This window comes from Malaclemys terrapin, chromosome 3 (assembly GCF_027887155.1).
Source record: "Malaclemys terrapin pileata isolate rMalTer1 chromosome 3, rMalTer1.hap1, whole genome shotgun sequence".
NCBI classification, from domain to species: Eukaryota; Metazoa; Chordata; order Testudines; family Emydidae; genus Malaclemys; species Malaclemys terrapin.
The window spans coordinates 182412792-182432980 of NC_071507.1; the positions used below are offsets into that span (position 1 = coordinate 182412792).

Below are 20189 nucleotides of genomic sequence, written 5' to 3' on the forward strand. Positions count from 1 at the left end.
GGGGTGATGCTCTGAATTGGACACAGTGCTCCAGCTGAGGCCTCACTAGTGCCAAGTAGAGCAGGACAACTACCTCTCACATATGACACTCCTGCATGAATACAGCCCAGAATAAGAGACTTTTTCACAACTGCATCACATTGTTGACTCATTCAGTTTATCCATTCTAGCCTCCAGAACCTTTCCTAAAGTACCACCACGTAGCCAGTTATTCCCCAGGTAGTAGTTGTGCTTCTATTTCCGTCCCCCGCCAAGTATAGTCGTTTGTACTTGTTGAATTCAGACCAATTCCCCAGTTGTCAAGGTTGTTTTGAATTCTAATCCTGTCCTGCAAAGTTCTTGCAACCCCTCTCAGCTTGATGTCATAAGCATATTTTATAAGCGGACTCTCCACTCCGTTATCCAAAACCTAAATCCACTAGGCCAGTAACCATGTCAGAGAAGGAAATTAGGTTGGTTTGGCATGATTTGTTTCCAGTAAATCCATGCTGACTATTCCTCATAACCCATTATCATCTAGGTGCTTACAAAATGTTTAATAATTTGTTTTGGTATGTTTACAGGTATTGAAGTTAGGCTGACTGGTCTATCATTCTTTGGATCCTCTTTGTTCCCCTTCTTATAGCACCTATCTGTGTTTGCCCTTTTCTAGTTCTCTGTTTCAGCTAGTTCCTTAAGTATCATAGGATGAATTTCATCAGGTTCTGTCACCTTAAATGTAGATATAATTAACCTAAATGTTCTTTTGACCTTGTCTTTCCCTATTTTTACATGTGTTCCTTCCCCCTTGTTAATATTAATTATATAGAGTAACTAGCCACCATACTTCTTCTCACTGAAGCAAAATAGGCATTAAGTACCTCAGCCGTCTTAATGTTATCAATTATTAGTTCTCCTTGTTTTGCTTTCTCAGGTTGTTATAGCACCATTATAAATGAACTAGTACAATAGACCTATGTTTCTTTTGCTTTAGTGTGATCAGAGCAAAGTCTCTTGGTTTGTATGTGGATGCTCATTGTGGTGGTGGTGTGGTTTTAAGTGTGTGTGGTTTTTTTTTTTTTTTTTTACCTACAAAATATTTTGATCAAATGAAACATTAGAAATCTCAAGACTACATTTAAAAAGAGGGAACTGAATTGTAGAGCTATAAGATATTAGTGTATGTATAGCTCACTGCATTCATAATGATGCATGTTTCCTAACTTCTGAGAACGTAATTTAACATGCTATAAAAAGTTATAGTGTACATTTAATCTTGTACATCTCTCTTGAAAGGATAGGAATATTTAATGCATTTGTCACTCTAGTAATTTCACCCCCCCCCCCCAAACATTTTTGCTACTGTTTGACATTCATGCTCCTGGAATTCAACAAAATGAATCACATTCTGGTCTTAAATATGTGCATATGTATTGTAGGCCACAATTTTGTCCAGTGCTATTAATTGTTTTAAACTAAGCATCAAGAAAAAAACAGTCTCTTTAAATGTATCCAGTGTTATAGCAGTCTTGGTCCCAAGATATTAGAGGGGCAAGGTCGGTAAGGTAATATCTTTTATTGGACCAACTTCTGTTGGTGAGAGAGACAAGCTTTCAAGCTCACACAGAGGTGAAGAAGAGCTCTGTGTAATCTCCTTAAACACCATTCTCTAGCATGAGGTATATATAGATAATGGTGTACAGACTTCCAAGCCAGCTGGTTAGTTACTCTGCTGGATATGCGAAGGTCTACAGTCTGTAGAATAAGATGTCTGACATACAAATATAAAAGTTTCAAAAACTTAAGTTTCCTATTTTCTGTTCCATTTTAGGGAGCTCCTAATTATTGGTGGTGTTGCTGCAAGAGATCAGCTTTCCGTTCTGGAAAACGGTGTAAGTTGTGTGCTCTCTCTAACTTAGTTTATAGTTGTGGTGTTCCACAGCCCAAATTCCCTGACAAAGTTGCACTCCATATTGCTTCTGTAAGGCTGATCAAATGAAATGAGTGGTATGTTGCCCAACTACTGTGGTATTCTAGTGTTTATTTCCCTTCAGAACGAGAAATTGATCAAATTAAGCCAGGTAAGGCAAATAGCTTATAATTTGTATTAAGCCGGTTATCTTTGGTCATTCAGTTCTGAAAAAAAGTTTTTCTCCAAAAAACTAAGAAAATTCATATTTGTAGCTGTGTACCCAATATCTAAATGTGTACTGCTTTTCAGGAATTGTGTTCTGTCTCTAGATTAGTTAGGAAACTGCATCTATTGGTTTTTCACCAAAAAAGGATCCTAATTTGTCATCTCCTCCTCCCTATTTCCCCTGTTTTGGAGGAGATGTGAGGAAGGGTTTCATTAGATAAGCTTTGCTGTCATGCTGTTGTTGTAATACCCATGTAGGCCATGGTAACACTGGCTTACTGTAACACTAAATAGTTTTTTGCTTTGGGCATTGAGACACATGGGCCTGAAAACTTAGAGCCTTAATTGGGTGTCTAGAAACTAGCAGAATTAAACCTGGCGGGTGTGGGGGAAATACAAACCTTATGTTCTGTAAGAAAAACTGGTGCGTTGATGAGTAAGGTAACTCATAGACCAAGACAGAATTGTATTGCCTCCAGCCATAATCCTGTCAGGTCTCCTAAGCTAAGTGGCATCATTCTTGTCGGGGATATGTTTAGGGAAAATACAGGCACTGAAGGAAATGATTTTCTTTCTGAATTGAATCAGAACCTGAGCCCCAGCATGGTGTTAAACATTGTGCTGCTGAAGGTACCATCTTTCAGATGAGTTGTAAAAACCAAGGTCCTAAGCACATACAGTAACTAACAATCTTATAGCACTGTCGTTATTAGTGTCCTAAAGCTATTCTAACTTTTACTATGCTCTACCTGCTTTATAGATTTAGTGAAAAGGGCAGTTTCCACCTCTTCAGACACAAGAGATTTACAAATTAGAATCCTCTTTCTGGTGCATACTAATAGATAGTGTCTAACATTTTGTTTGCCTAAATGTTCTCTGCAGTCTATTATTCATTTTCAGTCTTACACTTTTGTTTAGTGTGTCTGTGCTAACCTGCTACTGTTTGACCCCAGAACTGACTACAGTTCTTGATGGGGGAAACAAATCCCATATGTATCTGTAAAATGCATTGGAATACATTTGACTTTGTGCCTAGAGAGAACAGCCTCATTCATTACTTCACCCTGGTTCATTCCCTGAACACCATCCATCCTGCTCACTAAACAAGGCTAGGATCCTGTGTGGGGGGGGGAAATAGTGTGTGGTCATGTAATTAAATACTGTATCATATAATGCTTACATACCAGTGGGCCAAATAAGGTTGTACAGGCAGCCTTAATGCTGGCTTTTCCTGGCATTTGGGTGCTTGACTTTGCAGTCTTTTTTCAGTTTTTTTTATTACAATAATTTCTATTGTGTAGGTTATAAAGAGTGTGTTTGAACCCTTAGAGGCCACAGCAGACTTTCTCCACTTAAGCAAATGGAGGAACTGATAGCAGAAGTGGATCAGCCCCTAGAGGGGGGTGTCATGTACAGTTTATGAATGGGTTTCATGGGTATTTACCAACGGAGTGTAAGGACTGAACGTTCTTGGGTTCAAATTCTGGCTCTATAGGAGAGTGTGCTCTATAGCCAATAGAGCATTCTGCCCTAGTGCTATCATCTGGCCCCACATCCCCATAACTCCTATCCAAGCCCCACCCCCATATTACTCTCCCATCAGCATTCAAACAGGTGCTTTCTCCTCCTTTTCCTTGCTGCCTGTGCACTAGCATTGAGAGCATAATAGAGATGGTTTCCCTGTTTTCAGTTCCTGTGCCCAGAGCCCCAAATAGCCCCAGCTGATGCAAGGAGCAATTGTAAGGAAAGTCCTGCTTGGATGAAGTATGTTCAGCCATTCTTTAGTGGATAGCATGGATACAGTATGTTTGGCTGGTGTGTGTATAGGAGCTTTTTGTGTGTAGATGAATCTTCAGTGAAGTTAGCTGCCAACCTCTAACAGGTCTCTACAAAGCATGTGTTAACTGAGGTGGGTTTGGAGCGGAGCTGGAGCGCAGAGCAGCTCCGGAGCAGTGGAGCTGCAGGTTTTTGCCTGGAGCTGGAGCAGAGCCAGAGCACAGCTCCAAAGCCCTGTTTAAGGGGCTTTTGTTTTTATTGGGGCAGGAGGGGGTGTTTGGTTTGGTTTTTGTCTGTTTTTGTGTTTTTTTTTGGCTTGGCCAAATTTTAGATATATTGTTAGAGGAATGGCAAAAATCATCTCACTGATCACAAACGTGATTCTCCCCCTTGTAAAATATCCAATCTCTGCATCAATGCATAGAGGACTTGGAGCTTCTCAGTTAAATGACTGGAAGTTGTGTTTTTTAAAAAAGGGGGGGGGGCAATACCTCTTAAGTTCATCAACCTTGTTGTCTGAAATAGCTGAACGATTGAAGCTGAAATTTTCCAAAGATATTCCATGTGAACCAGATAGTGGGAATGGCAAATTTCAGCTGATATGATTAAAGCTTGGCGAAGTTATAAGCAACTGAAAACTGGGTCGTTCAGTGGGAAGGGTTGTGCTACCTTAATTGATCGCTACACTTGGCTCTGCATGGAACTTCATAAATTCATGTTAAATTTTGACTTGCTAAATGTACTTAAAAACCCTTTTATATTTTATAGGTGGACATAGTTGTAGGAACCCCTGGAAGATTGGATGACTTGGTGTCAACTGGAAAGCTTAACTTATCTCAAGTTAGATTCCTGGTTCTTGATGAAGCTGTAAGTAAAGAAAATAACTAATATTTAGCTTTATACATTGTGGTATTGTTTGTAAGAACAAAACTTATCTGTGGCAATTTGATTTACTGTTAGAAGTTAGATGAAGTTTTCATTGCCCTAGAGCAGGGGTCAGCAACATTTGGCACGCGGCTTGCCAGGGTAAGTACCTTGGTGGGCCGGGCCAGTTTATTTACCTGCTGATGCAGCAGGTTCGGCCGATCGCAGCCCCCACTGGCCATGGTTCGCGGTCCCGGGCTGATGGGGGTGACGGGAAGCAGCAAGGGCGAGGGATGAGCTGGCCACGACTTCCTGCTGCCCCCATTGGCCCAGGACGGCGAACTGCGGCCAGTGGGAGCCGCGATCGGCCAAACCTGCCGCGTCAGCAGGTAAATAAACTGGCCCGGCCCACCAGGGTGCTTACCCTGGCAAGCCGCGTGCCAACGTTGCCGACCCCTGCCCTAGAGTTAAAGCAATTATGTATTTAAATGCATTGACAGTTCAACATCCTTGTGTTTCAGGGTTAGTTATCCTGGTTAGTGTTTTGTAAATGCAGCATGCTCAATGCCTGCGCTTGCATTGCATCCAATGTGTGGACTGAGCTAGTCCTCTACCTGAAATGGGGAGACCGTGAGTGGTCAGAAGGCTTTCAAAAAGCTTCACCTTCAGAAAAACTTAAATGGCTACTCTCCCAAAAAAAGTTATTTCACCTTGTAACACAGGAATCTTGCATGGAAGTAGCAGCCTCAAAGGCAGCTTTGTGAACGTACAAAGCCCTTGGGTAGAAGCTGGTATCACAAGATTTGATGTGGTAATACGATTTAATGCCAAATTCCAAAAAAGTACTATGGAAAAATACCTAATTTACTAACTTTGAAAATACTACGTAGGCTGAGTTTATACAGCTGCAGTCACAAGCATCGCACGTCTGACTTTAGTTCGTTTTCAAAATCTAGCTTTGACGCTAATTTTGGGTGGTTTGAAGGAAATTAAGATGGACCTTTTTTTTTAAAGTGGGTTTTGGGTATTGATTAAAATAAACTAGTTTTTCCTAATTGTTGGCTTCTTTTTTTGTTTTTGTTTTCCTCAAAATCTGATTTTTATCAGTTCTTGAAATTGTGTGGGCTATTCTGAAATTTTGCTCTACTCAAAAAGCTACAGTGGTGCTATTTCAGGTTTCCTCGTTCACTTTATTTAAGTAGAGTAAATTTTAAAGTGCGGCAGCTGGTCTGGAGGGTTTGTTTGTGTCCACCCACTTTCATTTTAGTCAAGATCCACTTTAAATAAATATGAGTCTTAGGATTCTTCCCTTTTGGTAATGCTGTCCTAGCCAGACAAGAGAGTTTTAAAAAGAGCATCAAAGTCTATATCCTAATATTTGTTTGTCTAATTGAGTAGATTAGCAAAAGGTGGTGTAGCTTCTCTCTTTGATTCCCAATGTAGGATGGCCTCCTTCTCCAAGGTTATTCAGACTTCATAAACAGAATCCATGGTCAGATTCCTCAGATAACTTCAGATGGAAAAAGACTACAGGTATAATGCTCTCTATTGTAATCAGCAATCACTTTTAACATGTTACAAGCTGTTGAAATATAACAGTTCCAGTGTGGTGCACTTTTTTCTTTTATGGGGTAGTTAATACTTTTCTGTTCACTTTCTCTTTTATTTGTTTTAAGGTTTGTTCGCAAGTTGTTGGGCTCAACACAGGGGTAACTGGGTACAGCTTAATACATCTGCTGGTCCTTCATGGCTTTCATTGATGGGCTGAAATGGTTGGTTATCTTGAGTAATCTTTAAGATGCTAGTTTTGAACTGAACTAAAAAATATAAAGCGAAACATTTTTACATTATATTTTTATTTTTATTTTAATATACTCTTACTAAAGGACAGCTTTCTTTCGATTTGAAAAGAAAACATTTGTAAGTTGGAAACTACCTACAATGCTATCAAGAGTTGTATACTTCCTCATTATGAAAAAAGAGCATGACTTTTTCCCCCTCCCCCCCCCCCCCTTCTCTTCCCCATCCACACACTAGATCTATAGTCTGCTACTTGGTTCTAGGTGTAACTCAAATTAGGAGTGTGATAAAACCACTTTCATAATCTGCAGTATTACTGTAGGCATTTTGATATGAAAATTATACTTGGAACAGATACATGGCAACCCTGAAGTCCACATTCAGAAATCTGTAAAACTGTAAAGTACCCATGTGATGTATATATCTGAGGAACTGTTATTTCATTTCTGCTCTGTGTTGCCTCTTCTTCAGCTGCCAATAATGCTGCTTTCCTTGACCAGGAATGACTGGGCAGTTGCTTTTTAGAGGAAAAATGGAGTAATTATTTGACTTGACCAGAAAGTTCTTCATATGGCTGGTTTCCATCAGTCTCTCTAGAGTCAGAAGTAGGAAGGCAAAAAGTTCTCTGCATGACACCACACTACTGTCACCAGCTTACAAGACCCTTCTGGATTTTATTCTCTCCACCTAAACTCTTGACCAGTAAGAGTCACCTGCTATGGTGTTTGTGGCTTTGGTAAAACTTCTTGCCCTAAAGTGTCTGTATTTTTCTTAAGGTTATTGTGTGTTCTGCAACTCTACATTCTTTTGATGTGAAGAAACTGTCTGAGAAGATCATGCATTTCCCCACTTGGGTTGACTTAAAAGGAGAGGATTCTGTCCCAGAAACCGTGCACCACGTTGTTGTTCCTGTGAATCCCAAAAGTGACAAACTATGGGAAAGGCTTGGCAAGAATCATATTAGGGTAAGCGGTTTGTAATTTACCTATTTGACCACAGTAGAAGAAACTTAATTAAAAAACAAAAACACTCTTGCTTTCAGGTTACACAGTGACTGCTAGAACCTGAACTTAACCATATGGGACCAACTGCCACTGTAGCCTGTTGAAATGGCTGCATGTATCTGAATATAGAATTTGGCATATTGATTGTAGTGTAAAGTTCATGTTGTCAACATAATATTGTAGATCTAATAAAACTCCAATTCTGCAAGACTATTGCAATCGCAGTGCCTGACTCAAATAGAAATCTGGATGAGACCTGATTGCCAGCAAACTTTAATGAGTTTGAGTTGCAGAGGACAGCATTATACCTGATTTGTTTGCTAGTGTTCCATAGCCCCAGACATGTGGCCTATATTATCTTTCATCTGTGACTGGTCAGAAGTCTGTAAATAGCCTTTCTAATGTAGACCTTGCTGTAGTGGTCCATGCCCTTATTGAGTCCAACTACCCTAATGGGCTTTACAGATGGAGATTGGCAATTGCAGTGTCAGTTTTGGCTGATTAATTCCAGGCTTTTGTTTCAGGTGGACCGGTTTTGTCTGGCTAAATGACACTTACAGATTTTTTTTTTTTTGTAATTTCTTGCTCTTTAAACTCTTCATTTGATGGAATTTTAATAGTTAAGACTTACATTTCAAATAATACAGGGGTGTAGTCCTGAATGGGCAACCACCAGAATACCTCTGACAATGTGACCTTACATGCATGCTGTACAGAGGTTGACCTTTTGCTCTACCAAATGACATCCTCCATGCTGGGTGGGTGGGTGTGAAATTATGCTATAGAGGCTGCCATTTTAAGAACAAAATGACATCCTTCATGCAGCAAAAATGCTGGCATGCCGTTCTGGTGCAATCCAGCCCCACTGCAGCACAGAATTAGGAGTAAGTTTCTCTTCTGTGAGATGTGGACAACTGACCTTATTCCCTGCTACCCTAAACAAAATAATTAGAGGCAGTGATCACTCTGATCTTGTAGCCTCACAACTGGAGCCCAGGAACTCTATTTTCCAGCTCCACCACCACTACCAAAAATTCTCAGTAGCTTCTGTGTGCCCAGTCTGCCCTTTAACTGGGGAGCTTGATCTTTTAGATCTACTGGCATTTATTTGTGCTTGAGGAGGCACCTCTGAGGAGGTCTCATGTTTCTTTGGCAAGAGCAGATATCTTCCTTGACGATTACTTCAAGTACCTTCATACTTCACAATGCCCCTGCCTGCAGTTATTGGCTAACCTGGGGAAGGGAAAACTATTTTCTTGCCCAGGGTTGGATTTGAAGTTTCATAAAGACTCCTTTTCCCTGATAAAACCTCTGACTATCCTTAACCCCACAAGGAGGATGGCTAGACCCCAGCATTTCTAGCCAGAGGCAAATTTTCCTCTTTGCAAAACCATTTCAAGGTGAAATAGAGAAGCGAGGTTGGTTTGGCAAACTTGTTTGCAGTGTTTGAATTAAGATATCTGATGAGAACTTATCCTTATTGAGTTGAGGGTAAAGTACTTAGTTACTTAAAAACTCACTGAGATTTGAGATCATTCTATAGCCAAAAATTTGTGGTTATGATATAGAATGTGGTAGGTCTTAAATTAACCACTGGAGGGAGTCCTGTGTTTGTCAATGTAGCTGAAACTTGCTTTTAAAGGTCATTCCCTAAATTTACATAGTGTGTGTTGGGTTTTTATTGTTTTTCCCCCCTCAACTTCTTGTTTGGCTTTTTCAGAGGAAAAAAAAGTTTTTAGAAAACAAGGATTTTCCCTTTTTGCCTACACATTTCTCCATAACTAGCATACTTGTATACTCTTTTGAATAGGTTTCTACAAACTCCATGTTAGGGGGCTTATTCCTTCACCCTCTCACTTCCCTGGTCCTTCTTGCATGAACAGAGAGCAACAATGTCCAAAGGTGCAAACAATGCAATGTTTATTTGGGTGAACTTCCAGCAAGCATGATTCCAGTTTCCTTCCTCAGTGTCCCCCTTACCAGCTCTGACACCACAGAGCTTTGCCTGTGTCCCTGTTCCAGTCTCTGTTCCTAAATCCCCCCCCCTTAGCAAAACATGATTCCAATTTCCCACCCCTCCACTTCCTGATTTACTATATAGTGTGCTGTCAAACTTGAGTTCTGCTTAGCTATACCTTAACCAATCATTTTACTGAAATATAACTAACCAATCCTAACATATTGTAACATGATTATCTAACCAATTATATCCCACCACCTTAATTGTTTGTCTGCTGTATAATTAATTTTGTTGGGTGTGAACCAGACAGAGACCATGCAAATAATAGCAAAGTGGAAACTGTAATAATAAAACAATACAGAAGTGAGGATTTCACAACTACACCTATAAAGACATAAGGGTTTCCCAGCTGTGTCTATTGATAAGTGAGTTCTTACCAAACAGAAAACTATCAAACTAAATTTCCTCTTACATCTTCTAGGCTCTTCCCTTTATCTGGAGGTGATGGATCGAATCACTTTTTTAACAGCCCAAAACTGCCTTATTTCATTGTGACTGACGACGTGATCGTTCGCTTCCCACCTTATGGCTGCCCCTGCTGTTTAGCCAAAAGCCTTAGCCTAAGAACAAGGCTTTGGACTATCCTAGTGAGAGAAGGCCTATAAACAGGCAGACTGATTTTGGTTCTTGTTTTGTACCTCTATAATTAGCTAAGTGATAAGAATACACCTAAATTCTTAAAGTATAGGCCTTTGCAGACAGGCCTGAATATCTATATCCTAATGCTCCGTAAAAATAAATACTTGGCAATGGTAATATAAACTTTCCTGTTGCTCTCGTGTAGCTGGTCATGGTGGGGATGCGGTGTTTTTTTTTCCTGCCTTGGCTAAAATTAATGTGACTCTCACTATTCAGCTTTCAGGAGAGTTGCTTTAGTAACCAATGTGGACTAGCTTACCTCACTACTTATTACGGACTTCTCTAGTGGAGTATTTTCTCCTGATGGGCTTTGTTCTGGTTTAAAAATAAACAAAGCTATTTTTGACCATTAGCTTTCTTGTGTTTTTTGTTGACTTTGAATTTTACTGTTTTTTGTTTAAGTACTTCAAAAAAAGTATATCTTTAAATCCTGAATCAGCTAAATTTGTAACTCTCTTCCTCAAAATACTGTAGTTTCCCTTTCAGCAGTTACAGAGAAGCAATTTAAGTTAGAGAAAGGAGCATGAGACTGAAAGTCAAGAACATGAGAATTTTAATTCCTGCCATGCAATTGATTTGCTCTGTTCTTGGAGTAGGTAAACTGAAACATAGAAGTAAAGCAATATCTATAAAATAAGCATTGACTTTGAGAACTTGGAATAAAAAATTCTGTAATTGTGTGCATTACACACTTAAAAACAAACACTAAATGTCCTTAAATTAAAACTACTTTTGGCCTAGAGGTAGGAAAATTGATCTGAAAACTCAGTGCAAAAATTTCACTTTAGATTAAGTTGATAGCAATTAGTGTTGCCAATTTTGGTTGGGCATATTCCTGGAGGTTTCATCACATGACCTAATCTTTAATGAAAGATTGATGTTTAATTTCTGGAGATTCCAGCACAATCCTGGAGGTTGGCAAGTCTAATAGCAATACTCCCATTGATTCTATTGGGACAAGAACTTCACCTTTGGTGCTTGCTAATGTTAGACAAGGCCTTTGGAGCAGTGGCTGTCTTATTGTGTCATAGAACACCAAGTAGATTGTTAGTGCTTAATAAATTAAATGCAAATAGCAAGCTATTGATGAGATTGATGCTACTTGTGCATACTACTGTAGTTATGAAGGCACTGCTATAATTAACTTTTTTTTTTTTCCTTTTTTTCCCCCCCTTTTTAGACTGATGAGGTACATGCAAAAGATAATACAAGGCCTGGTGTTAACAGTCCAGGTAATTGAACTTACCCTGAGTTCTTAACAACATTTTGGTATCCGAGGAATGGCTTTTGAAATAGTATTCTTTAGAACGGGGAGGGCAAACTATGACCTATGGGCTGAATCCGGCTGGTCAGGGCTTTCAATCCAGCCTGTGGGATTGCCAGCCCCATGGCGCAGCGGGACTAAGGCAGGCTCCCTGCCTGTCCTGGCCCCGCGCTGCTCCCAGATGCACTTGGCACCACATCTCTGCAACCCCTGGGGGAGGGGGAGCAGAGGGCTCCGTGTGTTGCCCTTGCCTGCAGGCACCGTCCCCTGCAGTTCCAATTGGCCAGGAATGGGGAACCGCAGCCAATGGGAGCTTCAGGGATGATACCTGCAGGCGAGGGCACCGTGCAGCAGAGTTGCCTGCCCCGCCCCACCCCACCCCCAAGAGCCATTGCCAGACATGTTTGCCACTTCCAGGAGTGGTGAGGGGCCAGGGCAGGCATGGAGCCTGCCTTAGCCCCATTGCGCGCTGCTGCTACCCCAGAGCAACTCAGTGTAAGCGGCGTACCCTGTACCCAACCCCCTGCTGAACCCCTCCTGCACTCCAACTCCTGCCCCAGCCCTAAATTCATGGTCCTACATACAATTTCTCTGCCCAGATGTGGCCCTCGGGCCAAAAAGTTTGCCCACCCCTGCTTTAGAAGATCTCCTGAGGCACAGTTGGGCTGCAGAGAGAGAGAGAGAGAGAGACCCTACAAAAAGGTATAGCATATCTCAGCTCCTGGAGTCAAGTGATTAGGTCATAGTCAAATGGGAAAAAAGCTTGAGTTTCTAGTCCTCAAGTTTGCAAAGAAAAGCTTGAAAATGAAATCTGAATATAACTGAGGCAGGGATGTCTGCCTGAGTCTGCAGACACCTTCTCTCAGCCACTCAGGTTAACTTCCCCATGAGAGGTATTTAACTCTTGCTGGGGGAAGAGAATTCTTTGCCCTTTTTCTTTGGGGCAGGAGAATGTGAGTGCTGCAGACTTGGCCTATTGCACCCATTCATACTAATATACCTGGTTTCCGTGATAAGTGTTCAAAGCAGCCTTCAGAAAACTGTATAGTAACAAACTTGGAAAATAGCATTTTTATAAATGGTTTGAGTGAGAAACATCTCTTGTTATACTCAGAAATGTGGTCTGAAGCTATTAAAATACTAAAGGGAGAGTATGCTGTTCGAGCAATTAAGGAACACAAGATGGATCAAGCAATTATTTTCTGCAGAACTAAAATAGACTGTGATAACATGGAGCAATACTTTATGCAACAAGGAGGAGGTAATATTTCTCGTCTTAAACTTATTTAATCCATTTTATTGATGTCTCAAAATTGACTGTTTAGGCTTGAAATAGTCTTTCACTTACTTTTGCTTTCTTTAAAGAAATACTAACACCTGATGTTTATATCAAATGGTTTTTTGTTCTTAATTATAAAATTTTCTGAAAGCTGTAACATTAGTTAACCACTAGTTGCTCACCTGTGTTGATGGCATACTGTGATCACCAAACTTTTCTTGGCCTCTTGGCACTTGAGATCCATGTACTGTAAAACGTATTTAGATGATGATAAAACTTACTTGCTGTGTGTCACTTATACCTTCCAAAAAAAGGCTTAAAATGACTGCCCTGTAACAAAATAGTATGTTACTGTGATATGTCTGAACTGTATCTTCTGCCTGACATTTAAAACCTCTTCTCATAGAAGTCATCTTTGTACAACATCTGAATACTGTCACCCATAAGTTCTGGACTTAAACTTCTGTATATTTGTAGTATGCTGTCAGTGTGATTATTGAATGGTTTGTATATTTTTATTCTCTGTTTAATAGAATATTAATAACCTAACTTTTTTCAGGCCCAGATAGGAAAGGACATCAGTTCTCATGTGTCTGTCTGCATGGTGACAGAAAACCTCATGAAAGAAAACAAAACTTGGAAAGATTTAAGGTAAAAAAACAGGCTGTTACGGTGCTTCTTAGTCCCCAAAAAATCTGAACCAGGATGACTTGATGTAGAACTGCAATACTCCCAGACCATTGCAATAAGGGTGTTTATTTCATATGAGGCTGTCTGATACCAAAGGGCCTTGTAATATCTGGATTGAGAGAACAGTATGCAAAGTGTATCTGCCATTTTGCCCAACTACTTCTCCGTTTCATGCTACTCAGAGTTCCAGAGCGGGGTGAACAAGTCCTTCACAATGCAGTATGGAATGTGGAAAAATTACTACTTTTAGTAGCCTGCCTACTTACCTGAAGTTATAAGGAAATAGTTGGCTCTTGTGGCCATGGGATAGGGCTTGTAATGTCATACATGGTGTCTTCTTAAAGCATGGCTTATGTTGTTAATGTGTATGGCCAGTCCTCCAATTTTAGGAGCATCCACATTAAAATGGCTCATCAAGCCAGAGGCCCAGGATGTAACTGTTCACTATTGTCTAAACCCTTGTGACATGTTGTTCCTGTAATTAAGTTAGTGTAATTGATTGTGTATAGCTTCTAAAGACTAGGACCAATTTTTTTTTTTTTTTTTTTTTTTTTTAAAGGAACCTAACATTAGGCTAAATAAGTAACCCAACTCTCAAAGGATACTCTATTTAAAGGCCATTGCAGTGACAGGGGAGGGGGGATTTTTGTTTTTAAAAACTGTAGTGGGTTTAACTATGAATTCAATTTTTCCTTAGAAAGGAGATGTCAGATTCTTGATCTGCACCGATGTAGCTGCTAGAGGAATTGATATCCGTGGTGTTCCTTATGGTAAGAAGTCTAAATATGATTAACACATGAATTTTTAGCTATGGAACTCTGTAAGGATTTGCTTAAGTATGTGAATATGCAAACTGTTTAAACCGAATATATAACTACACTAAAACTTTAAGGTTACAAAATGAAGCACTTGAATATTAGGAAGTGCATGGGCAATCTTAATATGGCCATCTTGTATATGTATGTGTGATGTTGCAGTCTTTAACTATGAAATCACTTATATTTTTCTGGGGGGGGGACCCAGAAAACAGTCTTGTACTGTGAAGTGTTGAGCAACCTTAACTATAGGTGTTGCTACCTGAGCTGGCTACGATTTTGGGGGGGATGGAGGTTTGAAACAAGAAAAAAAAATTTTAAAAATCTTTTTTATTAAAGGTAACTTGTCCTGTCAACTGTTTTGTTACTCTGTAAAACTGTGTTGCATATGCATGAAAAAGGGATTCCAGCAGAGTTGAGGCAGAATAAGTTAACAGTATGTATGATTACTATAAGTAATTAGCACAACCTGGGTTGTGTGCTCCCGCTATGAATTGTCCTACTCCTGTATGTGGTAACGTCCCCACTTTTTTTTTTAAATGCAGTTATCAATGTCACGCTTCCTGATGAAAAGCAAAACTACGTTCATCGAATTGGGAGAGTAGGCAGAGCTGAAAGGTATGTTGGAACCTTCATCAGTCTTATGGGGTTTGTTTAATACTTCAAATGCACTTTAGAAATATTTATTTAAGTACTTTTTTTTTTTCAAACACTTCAGAATGGGTCTGGCGATTTCCCTTGTGGCAACAGAAAAAGAGAAGGTAATTCTAATCCAAAAGCAGAGGCACTGGGCAGAACAAAAGTTGTTTGGGTGAAGTTTATTGTGGCTGATATCTAACTTAATCTCTTGCTTTGGAAAACACTGGTTTGTTTGTATACTAAACTTTGGTTTAGTGCATCTGCATCTTTAACTGAGTATTGTAGTTCTTACACTGGATTTAATGAAAATAATAATGCATTAATATGTGATTAAATAGGTTTTTTTTGTGTGTGGCATATTCTTCACTTCTTGTCTAGGTGTGGTATCATGTTTGTAGTAGCCGTGGAAAGGGTTGCTATAATACCAGGCTGAAGGAAGATGGAGGTTGCACTATATGGTACAATGAGATGCAGGTAATCTTTCAAGTTTGGTTTTTATTCAAAAAAATCACCTTTTTATTTAAAAGGAAAAATAGCTGATATTAGTTTCTCAAGGATTGAGAGGAATGTACATTATAGTTTGTCTTGTTTAATTGAAGCATAAATCATGTTAGTTTCAAAATCCCGTGGATGAAGGCTTTTTAAAAATATTTAAATATTTAAAGTGAAAATTGTGGTGGTTGGGAATATGTATTTCATTTTAATCTAAACATTCTGAATTTCATTTTGATTATTCTATTATCCTGTTGATGATGATATCCAGGAACTTTTTTTTTTTTTTTCCTTTTTCTATTCTCTTAGTTTTGGCACTGACTTACATCCAGTGTCTTCACAGATAAAATAACTCTGGTGATTCCATTGTGCAAGGATATTGCTAATGAATGTTTAATTACATCTTAACTGTCCTTTTTAAAAATGATTGATTGATACATAGTAGAAAGCAGAATGTCTCACTTTTATGGTCTTGTCAAATAGACTGGTGACTATCAGTTTGCATGTCCATTTCAAGAATGTAATATTGCTTCAGACAATAATTCCCAATCAGATTTTGATAACTTAAAGTGCAGCTGATTATGCTGCTATTGCACAGACTGATAGGAGAATCTTTTATTCTCATCTTCCGTATCCAGAATAACATGCAGGTTCTGAATGCATTTTATCACCTTCCTAACCACATGCTGTGAACTGTTATAAAATGGGATTAAAAATCTGATATTATTCAATTCATTTCATTTACTAAGATGAAGTATCTCTTAAGACTACTTATCTGTCATTCCTCTTAACCTGAGAATATCACTTTTATACAAGTACAGATTTTGTAATGGGATACATCCAATATGAAATAGCTGGAAATTCATGGCAACTTGCACTTGTGAAATATAATTAAATACCTTGTATGTAATAAAATAAGCAGTTAGGTTCAGCCTACAAGTTATTCTGTGTGGGTCGGCCCCATTAAAGTCAGTAGGGAAGGGGTTCTCAAACAGGGCATCATGACCTCTTGGGGTTGCAAGCTGTCAGCTCCATGGGGCTGATAGCCCCGAGCTCCAATTAAATTACTCCCCTCCCCATTTTAATTTATAAGGGGGGAGTCCCAATCAGAGGCTTGCTGGGTGAAAGGGCTCACCAATATAAAATGTTTGAAAACCACTGCAGTAGGGGCACCCATAGAGAGTTACTTGTAGTCTCAAAGGTGCCTTGATTTATAACCGTTATGGTTATTCTGGGATGTATTAAAAGGAGTGTCATATGTAAGACATGAGTGGTAGTAATTCCCCTTTCCTCACCATTGGTGGGGCCTCAGCTGGAGTACTGTGTCCACTTTTTGGGCACCACCCTTTAAGAAAGATGTAGACAAACTATAGAGAGTTCAGAGAGCAGCAAAAATAAGAAGTTTAAAAAACATGACCTGCGAGCAATGGTTGAAAGAATAGGCCATGTTTAGAAAACACGACTTTGGGGCGGGGGGACAAAAGTCTTCAAATAGTGTAAAAGTTGGCTCTAAAGAGAACAGTGATCAGTTGTTCTCTGTCCACTGAGAGTAGAACAAGAACTAATCAGCTTAGTTTGTAACAAGGGAAATTTAGGTTGGATATTAAAAAGTGGGGGGAGGAGGGGAAGGGGGAGATTAAGCAATAGAACAAGTTACCTGGAAAGGTTGTAGAATTCTTGCCACTGGAGGCTTTTAAGAACAGGTTAGACACAAACAGCTGTCAGGGATTGTCTAGAGAGAGAGAGACTTAATCCTGCCAGAAGAGGAGATAAAATCACAGAAGTGAAGGGCTCGAAGGGAACTCAAGAGGTCATCTAGTCCAAGCTAGTATGGATACACTTCTGGGCCTTTATTTCTTTCAGGGCAAACTCCGTTCTTGGGTGTATGCCACTCCTGTTGGAACCACTGAACATAATCACTGGTTTAGAACAATATAATATCTTTTGTTTCAGAAATGGAAGAATCTTTAAGACTGATTTTTTTTTTCTTTCTTTCTTTCTTTCTTAGTTGCTGGGCGAAATTGAAGAGCACCTGAACTGTACTATTTCCCAAGTTGAGCCAGATATAAAAGTACCGGTGGATGACTTCGATGGGAAAGTTACATATGGACAAAGAAGGGCTACAGGCGGTAAGCAACTAATTAGTGTTCGGTAGTCTAGTTAAGTTTCGGTCTATTAGCGGAAACATTTGAAAGAGTGACTTAATAACGATAATAAATTGGCAAAATGGTCCCTATCGTAAGCCTTGTAATTTTTATGTAACTACTCTTTATGTAACCTTTTGGAAGAGTCCGTGTCACTAAACAAAGCATCCATGATTATTTTCACTCCGCCTCCAATATCTATATGACTGATACATGGCAGGCCATCAAATGTAATGTCCCCCTGTGTGGTAATACAGGTTCCTGTTTTTTCAAAATAGAAATTTATATAAAAATGTGGCTGCTTGCACATAAGGACGTGGGTTCTTTTCAGGCAGTTGCAAACGTGGGTATGTATTTATCTATGGCTGGGAGCATGTGTTTAACCATCACATACATTTAGTTAAATAAACTGACCTTCTAAACTCTGATTTTATGGAAGGTATTTTTATTGGTTTTTGTCTAGATAATTAAAACTTGTTTCTAGTTTAGTTGCAACAGATAGTATTTACTGTGTGTGGTGAGGGCTGCAAGTTTGCCAGTAGCAAGTTAGTAAGATTGGAATAGCTCACTTTCTGAACAATTGCAACTGAACATAAGTACTGCTGACAAGTTATTTCAAGCATGTCCTTTAGAGTGTGGTTCTTTTTTTGGCAGGTGGAACCTATAAAGGCCATGTGGATATTTTGGCACCTACAGTACAAGAGTTGGCTGCCCTTGAAAAGGAGGCTCAGACATCTTTCTTACATCTTGGCTACCTTCCTAACCAGCTGTTCAGAATGTTTTGAATGTGCCACACTTTAGGCAAGACTTGAATAATAATAAAATAAGCTTCACGTTGAAAATACTATACTCTTGTGCTGCCTCTCAGCAGTAGTATTTACAATAACTCTTAAAAACAAGGCACTGTTCTTGCATGTCAAGCAACCCTGTTCAAGAATGTAGACTCCCATGTTTTAGCTGTCATAAATGTTGGCCTAATAAAAGAGAACTAATCTAAACTTGTGGGGGTTTTTTTTACTTTCCCCTCACCCTTGAGTGAGTTTCCAGAATCACTAGTTATGTAGTGTTTTTATTTACTAAAAATGCAAATGTAATTTACCCAATTGAGTGAGAATGTTAAGTATCTTTTTGTAGTAAATATAAAATGATTTGTCCTGGTACTGTTTTGTCAATCAGTCAACCTTGACAAAAACTTTTGTTCACTTGTGTTCTAGTTCTTTAATAAAATAAAATAAAAAAAAATGGTATTTTTAATGCATGTTATAACAAACAACTGTGACTCTTCACAAAGTACACTGTGTTAAAATAAATATTGTGGGGGAAAAATACTTAAAAGAAACTTGATGGATCTTAGAAATTAGAGGTTCTGACTTGTATCTACAAAACAATGGAACTTAAGTCCTCTTAAAGCATCCTGCTTTGCTTGAGTATTGCAGAACATTGAGTCTTCTGCAATTTAGCATATGTAATCCAGTTTATTGGAGCAAGTAAATGAACACTGAATTCACTTGGCTAAATGGAAGTCCCTGGGACCAGGGGCCTGCAGCATTCATAAGCATTAAAAGTGACAGTCTTCATCCTGCAGACCTTATAAATGGTAATAGTTGAAAGTGCTAGTAGGGAGGCTTTTGAATAGCCCTCTGATATCCCTGTGGATATCCTCTTTTTATAGTAGTTATAAATTGCATGCGCACATATTCAGGTAAAATCTGTCTAATGGCATTCCATTTAAAAGTTCGGATTTCTTCAATTTTGTGGCTTCAGGTAAAAACCCTTAATGTTGCATTAAAATTATTTTCAGCAGCTTAACAAAGCAATTGCTGCTTTGACACTTACAATATCAGAACTTCCTGTAGCTTGGGATATTTTTTGTGTGGGGGCATGTGTGAGTGGTGGTATTGTCCTGTTCCCCTGAATATCTTCTCCATTCTTGTGAGCAGAAAACATATTTCCAGAATTGGAGTAGTGTGCCTGCTTGCCAGAATGGAGGAAATGGCCCAGTGTGCACTGGGATGAGAACCCAGCAGCCTAGATTTTGTCAAGTTGTCCCACAGAGAAATATGAAGTATTTCAACATAGAGACTATGTTGTGAGAGTGGGACCAGGAGAAGGGAAGAGAACTTAGTTATTTTGTCAGTAACTTAAAACTGACTTGCAAAATTGATGACGGATTCATTAGAACTCGATACCATAACTGAATTGGGCAATGGCCTATGAGTTCTCTTTTTATCTCTGAAAATCTTTCTAGTATTCTTGTACTTGATACAAGCAAAGGTGCCACAAGTCAGGCAGGCTCTCACCAGTGTGCGTTTCCATGTGGCAATGGAAGCCCACCATGTGACTTCACATCAGTAAAGGTGGTAATGGTTCCCCTTCCTCATCCTCAATATGACCTACACAAAGCAAGTGCACTTAACTGAAAAGTGTGCCTTAAGTAGTTCAAAAATTGTAGGTGTAAGTGAAATTTTCATTTTGCAATACTAAAATCACTTCATACAAACACACAAGCATCAGAATCATTCAGTGGGTGGAGATTTTTTTTTTTTTGTCAGTAAAGTTCCCTGAACATTCATCCAAGTGTAAAGCGCATAAATTTCTGAACAGAACTAGCAAAAAGACCAGATGTCTCAAGCAAGAGCCTTGTTTA

The 20189-nt window shown here is 39.2% G+C and overlaps 1 protein-coding gene across 1 annotated transcript in view; it reads left to right on the top strand.

Annotated features, from left to right (window-relative positions):
• The window catches only part of DDX1 (DEAD-box helicase 1), a 36643-nt gene extending 18103 nt beyond the window's left edge, over window positions 1-18540 (top strand). The window contains exons 14-26 of the mRNA XM_054022240.1: window positions 1811-1871; window positions 4661-4759; window positions 6200-6289; window positions 7333-7521; window positions 11400-11451; window positions 12598-12744; window positions 13322-13413; window positions 14150-14222; window positions 14813-14885; window positions 14986-15028; window positions 15285-15380; window positions 17407-17527; window positions 18197-18540. Of these exons, the coding sequence (XP_053878215.1) occupies window positions 1811-1871; window positions 4661-4759; window positions 6200-6289; window positions 7333-7521; window positions 11400-11451; window positions 12598-12744; window positions 13322-13413; window positions 14150-14222; window positions 14813-14885; window positions 14986-15028; window positions 15285-15380; window positions 17407-17527; window positions 18197-18327 (1267 nt within the window). The 3' untranslated portion in view covers window positions 18328-18540. The remainder of the gene's footprint in view (window positions 1-1810; window positions 1872-4660; window positions 4760-6199; window positions 6290-7332; window positions 7522-11399; window positions 11452-12597; window positions 12745-13321; window positions 13414-14149; window positions 14223-14812; window positions 14886-14985; window positions 15029-15284; window positions 15381-17406; window positions 17528-18196) is intronic.
• The last annotated feature ends 1649 nt before the right edge of the window (window positions 18541-20189 follow it).